Source organism: Ceratotherium simum, chromosome 15 (genome assembly GCF_057802395.1).
Source record: "Ceratotherium simum simum isolate JZ-2026a chromosome 15, ASM5780239v1, whole genome shotgun sequence".
NCBI classification, from domain to species: domain Eukaryota; kingdom Metazoa; phylum Chordata; class Mammalia; order Perissodactyla; family Rhinocerotidae; genus Ceratotherium; species Ceratotherium simum.
Window position 1 is genome coordinate 26284069 of NC_141914.1, and position 12622 is coordinate 26296690.

The 12622-nt window shown below is 33.8% G+C and overlaps 1 protein-coding gene across 6 annotated transcripts in view; it reads right to left on the reverse strand.

Moving 5' to 3' along the window:
• Window positions 1-351: 351 nt before the first annotated feature.
• The window catches only part of ZNF148 (zinc finger protein 148), a 122582-nt gene continuing 110311 nt past the window's right edge, over window positions 352-12622 (reverse strand). For all 6 annotated transcript variants that reach the window (XM_087439735.1, XM_087439740.1, XM_087439739.1 and 3 more), the window contains 2 exons: window positions 7410-7528; window positions 352-7091 (listed from right to left, as the gene is read on the reverse strand). In XM_087439735.1, the coding sequence (XP_087295861.1) occupies window positions 5493-7091; window positions 7410-7528 (1718 nt within the window). In that variant the 3' untranslated portion in view covers window positions 352-5492. The remainder of the gene's footprint in view (window positions 7092-7409; window positions 7529-12622) is intronic.

The window sequence follows — 12622 nt, forward strand, 5'->3', positions numbered from 1 at the left end:
ATTTAAAAATATCACAAATATCTTTTTATTTAACAGTGAAAATTTCAATGTGATAAGTTTCATTGCAAAGCAATTTTCACCTGAGTAGATTCTGAAATTTAGTACTCATACATTTGAGGGGAGATGAGGAAGGAAATACCCACTTGTATCAGATACTGAGTTTGTAGTTGATTCTTTCACATTGATTTCCCAGAGTGTTGAAGAAACATTTGCTGTGACCTTCCCAGGATACATGATGTCCCCTTTTCTCCTTGAAATTTGTCCTGGCATTTTATGAATTCTCAGTATCCATATTTCTTAGTTACCCATTCAAACATAGCAACCCAATTTATTCAGCTCTATACAACAATGTCTATATTATGTACATGTTTAATCATCAATAGGAAATAGAAAATAAAAATTTACAGTGATTGAGAAAGGGTCATAAAGTGAGATAGGAAAAGTAATACTGTATAATCAGAATATCCTATTATCCTACCAGTTTCAATGACAGAGTTTTTCCTTTATTAGTTGAAATACAAAGAAGGCATTGGGGATCCCAGGAAAATAACACTATGTATCAGAAAATTCAACGTGCTCCACCATCAGGATTTCCATCACACATTTAATTTCTTCTGTACAATTGTTATAAACTTGTTTTTCTTGTCAAAATCATCAGATTTCCAGATTAAATTCAGCACTACACAGTATGCCCTTGAAGTAAAATGAGGTTACCTGCTTTATTTGGATACCAAGTTCCCTTCCAGACAGCATTAAAATAAAGACAAGTAAGACTACACAGATAAAATCCAGTATAATTCAAATCCAACAATGAAAAATTTCCCCCATATTGTTGCAAAATTCTTTCTACTGAAATGCTTTGCTACAATAATAAAAAGCATACATTACATATAAAAGATACCAGTGTACTAAAAAGTGACAGAAGTGGACTAGCAAATCCTTCAAAGCACATTATATAAATGACTAGCATTTAAAAACATTTCTCCTATAAAATGTAGGTCATATACATTTATAAATTGGCGGTTTTATTTCTAAAGCTGTGTTTTCAAATAGTTAGCTGTTCTGTATAGTATAATATCTACTCAATTCCAACTACAATAGGTTTGTCTTTCTTTGTATTGAAGTTGAATAAATTCATCTGATCAGCTGAGAAATCAAGCTTGAAAAATAAGTATCTAAAAATCAAAGTAGAAAGTTTAGAATTATTGAAATGTAGCTATGAAATACGAAGAGAACTATCTACTTCACAATGGAGCTGAAGTCACCTCAAAACTTATGGGCTTGACTCTAAAATAGAAACAAATATTAAAATCCAAAGCAAACCACAAAGTTAGGTAGCAGTACAGAAGCAGGAAAAACCACACCCCCTTCCTTCAGTGTGATGGGCACTAAGTTTTTCGGTCTTCCTCCATCTTGCAGAAGAGTGGTAAGGCCATTCAATGCTTAGTGAAAGTGAGTACAGATGAAGTCAGATTTAGCCTGTCTCCCCTGCAACTTCAATTATGCTGTGTAAACAGTGTTATGTTCCAATAGGAGGAACAATGGAATTTGCTTATAAAAACTGATTAAAGATAATCATTATTAAATGAAATAAGGATAATTAATAACTCTGAAATGTTTTTAGAACTTTCCTGATGCTACTTGTAAAGTTAGCACTGCTATGTATTATTGCTTACATACAGTACAACATCATATGCCTTCTAACATAAAGCAGTACTGTGATTTGTTTGTACATATTTACAGATTCTTAAAAACAAGCTGTAAAAACATTACATACTTTCAGACAATACAAATTAGCACATTGGTACTCACTTCAAAACAAATGGAATGCATAACATTAATAAACATCATAAAGGAAGACTCACATAAAAGTCCTTGATTGTCAAGACACGTTTATATATAAACTCTTAACTGTGCAGAATTAAAGATTCAATCATAGGTACATCCTTATTTGATGAACCATATTTACAGCATGGTATTGCATAAAAAAATAAAATAATGTTTACAGGGTTTTACTTTTTTATCCATTGGATTAAAGAAAGCAACAAACACAACAAGAAATGTTTGTCTGCTTTAGTTTGTTTCCTACTAAAGTTTAGGTGAAAAAAGGAAACATACGGTTTTTATTTGCAGAATATAGCAAAAACAACTGGAAATTTATTTCCCTGAAATAAAGTAATTTGAAACGGAAAAGTTTAAATTAAATTGCAAAGTCAAAAAGTTTCTCATTGATTATAATAGTGCTTCTTCAAGTAAATATACTGTGAAAAAACAAGTTCTACTTTAAAATGTTCTAAGTCTAAGAAATGTAGTACTACAGTAATGCCTACTTTTAAAGTTTCCCGGCTTTTTTTTTTTTTTTTAAACAGCCCTTTAAAAACCCAAATTAATAAAATGAAAGAAGTGGCAAAAGATCTAAGCTAGCTGGCACTTTGCAAGTTTCTCTCCTCTGTGGAAATGAAAGCCTACCCTGAGCACAAGGCCTCTTTGCCTCTCAAAGAGAAAATTACCAGACCACTGACAGTTCTCAGCCAGAGCTAAAAGGATGGATCTCTATGGTATCGGGTAGAAAATTTGCAAGTAGATCCAAAAACTTTAAGAGCCACTCAAATATTCTGAACCAAATGAAATGTGTGTGCAATAAGAAGTTTAAAAAAAACCAAAACGTTTTTAGAAGATGTTCCAGAGATGTTACCTCATCTAACGTGATCTGTTTCCCATTCTCAAACACAAGAGCAGGTCCTCACTCACGTTGCCCACAAGTGTAAGGGTGTAAGAGCATGTTTGAATAGAACAACTTGCTAACAGAGAAATGAGAAACACAAATTGCAAAAGGATATCTCATATCCTTAATATTCTGATCTAAAGCAGCACAAAATGCTACTTGCTTTCTCTATTAATGCCCAGGTACAAATTAAGTCACTTTCTGAACCAAAGTGGGGAAACCCAAACTGGTGAGATGTTTATCACATGATGATAATACAAGGTAACTCTGGTAGGCATTTAGAATTTCACAGTAAGAGAGCAATGACTATACTTAAATGCTAAGTCAATAAGTTATGCCCAAGTATCACTTATCACAAAAATGCTCATAATGTGGTAAAAAGTCTGCCATTATGTAGATTTAAAGAAATGTGCTGAAGACACGAATACAACACCTGAAATCCTGCGTGCATCACTACCATTTTCAAGTCTTCCTTCCTTAGCTTACCCTAACTGCTCAGAAGTAGAGTCACATTCTAAAAACTGTGCTGGTGATGTTCAAACACACACACAAATCTTGATACTGTACCAAGAACTGCATCAAATTCTCAACAGAACAAAATTTTTGATCAGGCTCAAAAAAAAAAAAAATCAACTCAGGACATAAATGCCTACTATCATCAAATAGTAGTGTTAGAAAAAAACAAATGCCTATCTAGAGTGAGCACAGTTCCATTGTTAACATCTCACCTGAATGAAGCCTTCTGGCAATTTTGATGTGCAACACAACACACACCACTCTTAAGAGTCAATAATGGCAGAACTTAATATCTACTTCAAAGAAGTCTAAAATTCTTGACAAATTTGGCAGCAAAGAAAGCTGTCAAATGGGAAAATTAATATTTCAAGCAAAGCTTAATAACCAAAGTGTAGAGGAAACCACATTAAACATAATTTATATTCCTTATCATAAAAACACCAATATATTCAAAATAAATGTAAAAGATGTTAAGGGTAGATATTTCTTTGTTCCCTTTCTTTATGAGAACAGTCTTGGGATAACATTAAATAAAAGAAAAAAAATAATTTAAATGTATAACATTCTATACTGAAACAAAGACTGCAGATCTATAGGGCCAATATAAAAGTTAAAATGGAAATTAATAATAACAAAGTTTCATTTTCCAAGGGTACTAATTTTAGAATATCACTGGTGCCATATCAGTATGTGCATTGTGACAAAGATGGCAGAAATTTAAAATAAAAAAACTAAAAAGTCGGAAAAAATTAAAGAGGATAATAAAATCAATATAACTAATGTTATTTTCAAAAAAAATTAAAACTGTCCGACATGTAACTCAAACCATCATTCTTTAGAAAAGCATATATATGTACATATATATAAGCACTATTTATTGTACCATGCTGTATTATTTTAAGACAAAGTATTAAAAAAAAAAACATTCGTGGTATAAGGATAAAGTCTGTAGTTTATTTAGATTTTGAAATGCAACAAAAAGTTTCCGATCACTCATCTAGCTGAAAAAGAAACTGTAGTTACTAGAATTAGTAAACACTTTTGGTTTGTAAAATTGTAATGAGCAGTGTTCATTAAAAAGTAACTCAAGATAAAATAAGCAATTAAAATGCCCATTTCTTTAGTTTCTCTGGATACTGTTTAATTATCCAATCTATCAAGATTCTAGAAAGAGAAGGATTAAACCAAGTTTTACAGTTCCAAAGATATCCAATTTCCTTTTATTGCCAAAAATTAAAATTGTCAATTATGAGATGATTATGACACAACCATACCAAACCTAAAAATCTAAATTTTTTTTTACTTTGAGAAATCAAAAATACCAAATAGATTCTAAGTGCTCTATGTTAACTGAAGTGTATATGTAAAGTAAAATACAATTAAGCTTTAAAACGTGGAATATACATTTTGTGTAAGCATTATGTTCTTGGGAATGTAATCTACAGAATATCTTTTTACTAAAACTTCAAAACCTTGATACTTGCACATGAAAAATCATAAAAAATATCTAGGTACAACTGTACAAAGAAACTGACACCAATATGCATACTTCCATAGAGAAGTGAATGCTTCAACAGTTATGTATTTTGGTAAAAGTTTTGAAAGTATGCATATTTTAAAAGTAATTAGGCTTTTAAATAGTGGAGTCTTAGACTATCAGATTTTTATTACTTTTTTTCTCCAAAAAAAAAGTCAATATAATGCAAAATGAAAATCAAGGGTATATGGCATTATCATTCTTTTTAAAAGGTGGTATCTTGGTTTCTTTTTATCCCCCTATAGGACACATTAATTTATTTAAGCCATAATCTCTTAACATTTAAACTTTTAAGTTCACTCTGTCTGTAAATTATACTCAGATTCCCTGCTGAAGTGCAATGACTATGCTTAGAAACAGTATGAGTAAATTTCACACAATTACTACCCTCCTAAGAATGTACAATGTTATCAGTTAGGAAACAATTGTGCGAAAGTCTTTTTTTTTCCTTTTAAACTTGGTGTAGGTGGAATAGCAAGTTTCTGATCTAAAACAAGTAATGCGTTGCTTCTATAAAGGTGACAACATGTAAGGCAGTTCAAAGAATGCTGACTAACCAAACAAAATGCAGTTATTGGATTATCTTGCTATTCATATCAGCTTAACCTGTTATAACGCATTGCTCTTAAATCTGTACAGCACTCCATTTTATGCAGAGTAACCCCACTCTTGATTAATCTGTTCTAAAGTGCCAGTATTATTTACACATTTTTTTTAGCCAAAAGTCTGGCCAGTTGTGGCATCAGGTGAAGATGTCATCCCAGCTCTACTATCATTTACATTCACCAAGGGAAATTCTGGAAATTCAGCACTTGTCCCTGGTCCCCGAAGGTTCACCTGTCCATTGGCAGTGCTAAATTGAGTAGCTATTCCAGCTCTCGATCCATGATATGGAGCACGGAAGGGCTGTTCAAAGGAGCTCATTTGGTAAGCTTGGTGGACAGGCTGGGCCTCAGCTTTCTTCTGAGAAGTCACTTGATCCAAGAAGTCCTGTGTTGATGTGGCAGAAGCATGGTTTGTCTCATCACCTGAAAAGGGAAACGAGTGCTGTGAATCACCAACTATTAGTCCAAAGTGGGACTTATCTGGAGTTGTTCTTAGTGGAGAATTCATTCCTGATCGAAAGCTATTGATGGGCATCGCTGCATAGACTTGCTTGTCTATGGAAGAGAATGCTGGCTGATTCGGAAGGGTCTGGTTATCAGTCACAAAGTTAAGGCTCGGGCTATTCAAATAGGCATCATTTTGGCTAGTTCTGTCCAAAGCCTGCTGCAGAAACTTTGAGTATTCCTGCAACATGTTGGCTTTATCTGATGAGGATGCTTGGGAGCTTGATCCAACATTCTCTGACTGGGTGACCTCAGGTACTTCTGAAGAATTTATTGATATGCTAGAAGTCACCTCAGTGTCCGCAACACTGAATGATATCTCATGCTGTCCATTAGCTTTATGGGAATAATGATCCAACAGAGTCTGCAGGACCTCATCTGGAATAACATTTTTGTCATGATTACTCTTTATCTCCACATTCAGTGCCTGTGAATCTAATATGGATGCTGTGGTACTTTCATCAATGACACTTGCCACAGCTGCTTGTGTTACAGAAGGCTGAGACGCGATGGTACCCACATTCAGCGCATACTCCCTACTGTTGTTACTTGCTGCTTGAAGATATCTCTTCTTCTTCAAAAACTGCATAGCATCATCATAATTAGTACTGCTATGCACAGGTTTACTGGGCCCCTCTTGCAAATTATCAACCTGATCAATGTCAGCATTGCCTTCTGAGTCCAGTAAAGCTTGTTTATCCACAAGTTCAAAAGCATATTTTGAAACTTTGCTCTCTTCATATGTGGATAAAGGCGAAATTGTTTGATTTGGCTCCAATGGCTGTTTCAGACTTCTCTTACTATTAATTTTTTTGAGAACCAACTTAGGTGGATGTATTTCTCCTGATGCATCTTCTAAGTGCGATCCCCCAACAGAAGAATGTGGCATTTCAACGGCATACTCTGCTACCATATACTCATCTTTTACTTTAGTACTTGAAGAATAAAGAGGCAAGTAATCATTTTTGTCTTTCTTCAGGTCAGATTTGTCCAAAGCACTGTCTTTGTCCATCCCAGATGATTTTTTCTCAGTTTTCTGCCTTTTCTTTTTCGGCAGTGAGTTATCTTTTGGTGATGTAGAAAAGCCAGAATCTTCCTCGGATGTCAGAAGGCCACCTTTGATGGCACATCTGTTTAGTTTTTTGTCATGATTTTCATGGCACATACGTTTATGTTTCAATACACGATCTGTTCTGGAAAAATACTGTTGAATTCGGAGTTTGGTAGTGAATTTTTTGTTTTAGTTTGTGTGTTTGGCCAACCAAGAAAAGAAATGAAAAGAAAAATGTAATTAATATAAAGATAGATATAAGTATAATAATATAAGCAATTCTAAACTAATTTGCTGAGCCAATTATCTATTATAAATCTGATCAACAGTTAAGTTCTTCAAATAGTTCTAGTAGTAACATTTTTAACTTTTATTATAATTATTTTATAACAATTTAGGATAGAAGAATTTCAATGTCAATCATACTCCAATAAAGTGGTTAAAAAAAAAGAATTTCAAAACACCTCTTACCTGTAAACAGTATTCACACTGGTAAGGTTTTTCTCCACTGTGAGTTCTCTTATGCCTTTCCATATGATATTTTTGTATGAATCTCATACCACATTCATCACAGCGAAATGGTTTTTCACCTAGTACATGACATAGAAAATTTAAAACAAAACAAATATTGTGAAATCATGAATTACTTTACCACAAGAATCTCTAAATAAATGGCTTTTGAAAGTTGTCATACTTTGTTCTTCTTAAATGACAAAAAGTCTCCCTTATACTAAATATACCTTCCAATTTAATTTGTCAAGAATATTTTGCATTATAAAAATGAAAGAGATTGGTGTAATGACATCGGAAAGAAAAAGCTGAAAGCAGGCATATTCAATTTCTCTGCCTTTCTATTATGTGTGTACATAACATCCTCTTTCCATGGAGACCAGTAGTACCAGGAACTTATAGCAATATGAACATTGGTTCAGTACAGTAGCTGATGTTTCTAATCTTTTTTTCAATCATACAAAATAACATTTTAGAAAAACCTTTGAAAAAAGAAAATGTTACCCATACATAATCCAACACAATTCGAGTACACCGTTTTAATTCTTCATTTCTTTTCAGAAATATTTGTGGTTAAATGATATACAAATCCTACAAAAATATTCTTAAAAATTGAATTTATTAAAACATAAAAAGAGCTTAAATTAGAGACTAAGTTTCAAAAGTAAAGTTTGTTTATATTGATTCTCTTTTGCTCAACTCTAACCAGCATTTCTCATGTCCTTTTGGGAATGAATGAAACTGAGTGCTGTTAACTGGACACACAACTCGCCCCCATTTTTTAAAAAATTTCATAAGGACTTCTTAGCTATAAGGAACCACTACTATGGAGATCTAAAATAGTTTCTACTGATAAAACCACAGTCTAAGTAAAGAGAAGGGTGTGACAAGAAGTTATCCTGAATAATGCTTGTTTGGGAAACTACTGTTTCTAACCTTTCATACATTCAACAAGATTTTACTGAATACTTCTCCTCTACCCAAAACCCTGCTGTAGGAGGTTAAAAGTATGACAATACTACTTGTCTTCAAAGAGCTTATAAGATAATTGGGAAAACAAGATACACACATTTTATAGAGACAGCTAATAAAACTATGTCCAGCTCTGGTTTACCTCTATAACTTTATATCCCACTATTTCTCTTCTTAATCTTTTCCTGCAGCCAAATCAAAATATCTACCATCTCATGACTTTTTACCTCTGCCTTGATTCACACTGCTCCTTCAGTCAGCAATGCCCACCTCTGTGTGTTCAGGTACTATATTCCCTTCAAGACCCAACCCATCTCCTCCGGGATACTTTGCCCTATTCTCCCAGGGGAAAAGTATCTTTATCTTATTTAAATTTCCATAGAACTTCATCTGTATCTCTCCTATGGCACTCATTACTTTCATCTCAATAATTATTTTGTACATCTCTATTCTTCTACTAGATTACATTTCTTTAAGTCAGAATCTGGGCCTAAATTATCTTTATGTAGCTCAAAATACTTTGTGCAATTTTTAAGTGCCAAATGAATGGCATAAATGATTATTACTGTGGATTATTAGTGGAAAAAATGTTACTATGAGCTGGTATGATTTTGAAAAGCTTCTTGGAAGTGTCAGAATCTAAGCTAAGTAGCACTTAAAGAGACTGTGTGTATGTGATTAAAGCCAAGAAAAGAAAATTTAGTGGGGAACAAGAGAGCAACAAAAGGTTTAGATACTATAAAATGTCCAGGAGAAATGGTGCCTAGGAAGAGAATTTAATTTGGCAACAAGTAAATTATTCGAAACTTCCATGAATGCAACTTCTGCAACTGCTATAGAGTTACCAAATTTTAGGGCTGAAGGGACTTTGCAGTGGCTTTCAAACTGTGCTCTTAGGGGTTCCACAGAGGCCCCCAAAGGCTGATGCTGGTATGGCCAATGGCTCTAAGCTTGCCACCCAGAATTCAGGACAGAATAGCTCCACTTGCGTATACAGGGGCTCTGAATAGGGATTCTAAGGGTTCAGAGGCTAGAATGAGAGCTTAGCGCAACTAATCTAGACCAATTCACTTATTTTACAAAAAAGAAATACTGAAGTCCAGAAAAGTTATGGCACTTGGCCAAGGGGTTAATGGGTGAATAACTAATAAAGCAATGACATCTGGGAGAGAAGACCACTTATTAAGGAAGTCTGGAAGTGAAAGAAATGAGAAAAAGGAGATGAGAAGTAACAGTTAGGAGGCAATCCATTCTAGAGTAAGTATTGTTGAGGATGAGGAGACTGATTTACTTGAAGGCAGAGAGGAAGGAGCCAGTGAAGAGAAACTGAATATGAATACTGAACTAAAATTGAAATGGAATATTTGGTGAATAATCAAAAGAATAAGACCCAGAGGAACTAGGATGAAAAGAGAAGGAGAGTACAGGTAATGTTTCAGAAAGAAGTAAGAATAGGTGCTTATTTTGAAATAGAGAATGTAGGTGATAGAGCTCATTAAGGTCAGAAGTAAAAGTCATTTCTCAAAAGTGAGAAAGGATAAAAGAGAAAATTAGTGAAGTGATTAGAACTCAGTTAATTCTGCATGATATTCATGGACTAGAAGACTTAATATTGTTAAGATGATAATATTTCCCAAGTTGATCTATAGATTCAAAGCAGAAATTGACAACCTGATCCTAAAATTCACAGGGAAATGCAAGGGATCCAGAAGAGGCAAAACAATCTTGAAAGAGAAAACCTAAGTAGGAAGACTCACACTTCCTAATTTCAAAACTTTCTACAAAGCTACAGTAATAAGTAAGACAGTGTGGTAATGGCATAAGGATAGGCATATATATCAAGGAATAGAATTCAGAGTCCAGAAATAAACCCTGACATTTATGGTCAACTGATTTTCAACATACGTGCCAAGACACTTCAATGGGGCAAAAAACAGTCTTTTCAATAATGATGCTGGGACAATTTGATATCCACATGCAAAAGAATGAAGTGGGAAACCTACCTCACCTCACATCATATACAAAAATTAACTCAAAATGGATCACAGGCCTAAATGTGGGAACTAAAACTATAAAACTCTTAGAAGAAAACATAGCAATAAATCTTGACCTTGGATTAGGCAATAATTTCTTAGATATGACACCAAAAGCACAAGCAACAAAACAAAAAATAAAATGTCCTTCATCAAAATTAAAAACTTCTGAGCTTTAAAGGACACTATCAAGAAAATGAAAAGACAAAATGGTGTAGCTGCTGTGGGAAATAGTTTGGCGGTTCCTCAAAATGTTAAACACAGAATCACCATATGACCCAACAATTCTACTCCTAGGTACATACCCAAATGAACTGCAAACAGTGACTCACTCAAACAGATATTTGTACACCAATGCTCACAGCAGCATTATTCACAATAATCAAAAGATAGAAGCAACCCAAGTGTCCATCAACAGGTGAATGGATAAACAAAATGTGATATACACATACAATGGAATATTACTCAGCCATAAAAGAATGAAATTCTGATACATGCTACAACACAGATGGACCTTGAAGAAATTATGCTAAGTGAAAGAAGCCACACACAAAAAGGACAAACACTGAATGATTCCACTTATTAGAGGTACTTAGAGTAGGCAAATTCAGAGACAGAAAGTAGAATAGAGGTTATCAGGGACTGAGGGAAGGAGGGAGGAAAGGGGAGTTATTGCTTAATGGGTACAGTTTTTTGCTTAGTTACACAATGTTGTAAATGTACTTCATGCCACTAAATTTTATGCTTAAAAATGGTTAAAAGATAAACTTCATGTTGGTTTAAAAAAAAAAGTGAAAAGATAACCCATGAAATGGGATAAAATATTTGCAAATCATATCGGATTAGGGATATGTATAAGAACTCTTACAACTCAATAGCAAAAAGACAATCTAATTTAAAAACAGGCAATGGATCTGAATGGACATTTTCCAAAGAAGATATACAAATAGCCAATAAGTACATGAAAAGATGTTCAACATCTTTACTCGTTAGGGAAACGCAAATCAAGATCACAATGAGATACTACTTCACACTCAATACGGTAGTTTAAAAAGATCATAACACGTGTTAGCATGGATGCAGAGAAACTGGAAGCTTCACACACGGCTGGTAGGATTGTTAAATGGCGCAGCTGCTTTGGAAAACAATTTTGCAGATCCTTAAAATGTTAAACACAGTTATGATATGGGCAATTCCAATCCACAGCATACAGCCAAGAGAACTGAAAATGGATATCCACACAAAAACTTGTACACGAATATTCATAACAGCATTATTCGTAACAGCCAAAAAGTAAAAACAACCCAAATGTCCATCAACTGATGAACAAATAAACAAAATGTGGGAGGGTCATACATGGAATATTATTCAGCTATAAAAAGGAATAAAATACATGCTACAACAGAAATGAACCTTTAAAACATTATGCTAAGTGAAAGGAGCTAGACACAAAAGACCGCCCACTCTATCATTCCATTCATGTGAAATATCCAGAATAGGCAAATCCATAGAGACAGAAAGTAGATGAAGACTGCCTGGTGCTGCGGGGAACGGTTATAGGATTTTAGGGTGATGAAATATTCTAAAAATTAGATTGTGATGACAGTAATACAACTCTGTGAATATCCTATAAATTATTAAATTGTACACTTTAAAGGGGTGGGTTTTTTGATATTGAAAATTATATCTCAATAAAGTAATTTTAAAAATTCTGCATGATAACGCAATGGGCACCATGCAAAGTGATGAGAAATGATTTTTTCCCTCAAGGAGCTAGCAGTTTAACTCAAAATAAATTAACTGGAGAAAATTCATGTTTAAGTTATCTGCTACATTCTAATAATCAAGAAGTAACAGTTTATTTAGTTAGAAGCAACATTAAGAAACTTCCTTTAACAAAAAAAGTACTAGAAACATTAATGCCTTAAAAGTTATTTGTACAGATGTTCCTTTGTTGCTAAAAACAACCCTTCACAGCCTCTCAAACTAAATAGAACAATTATGAGTGCTTCGTCAGCCAGAGATGAACGTAAATGCAAATTCACCTTCCAAAAACATTTATTTTTTGATTACCCACTTTTGTCATCCTTGTTTCAAATCCTTTCTGTCTTTTGTTCTTTAGCATGTATTTCCTCCCTTTTTTTACTCTACCATCTTTCTTCACATCTT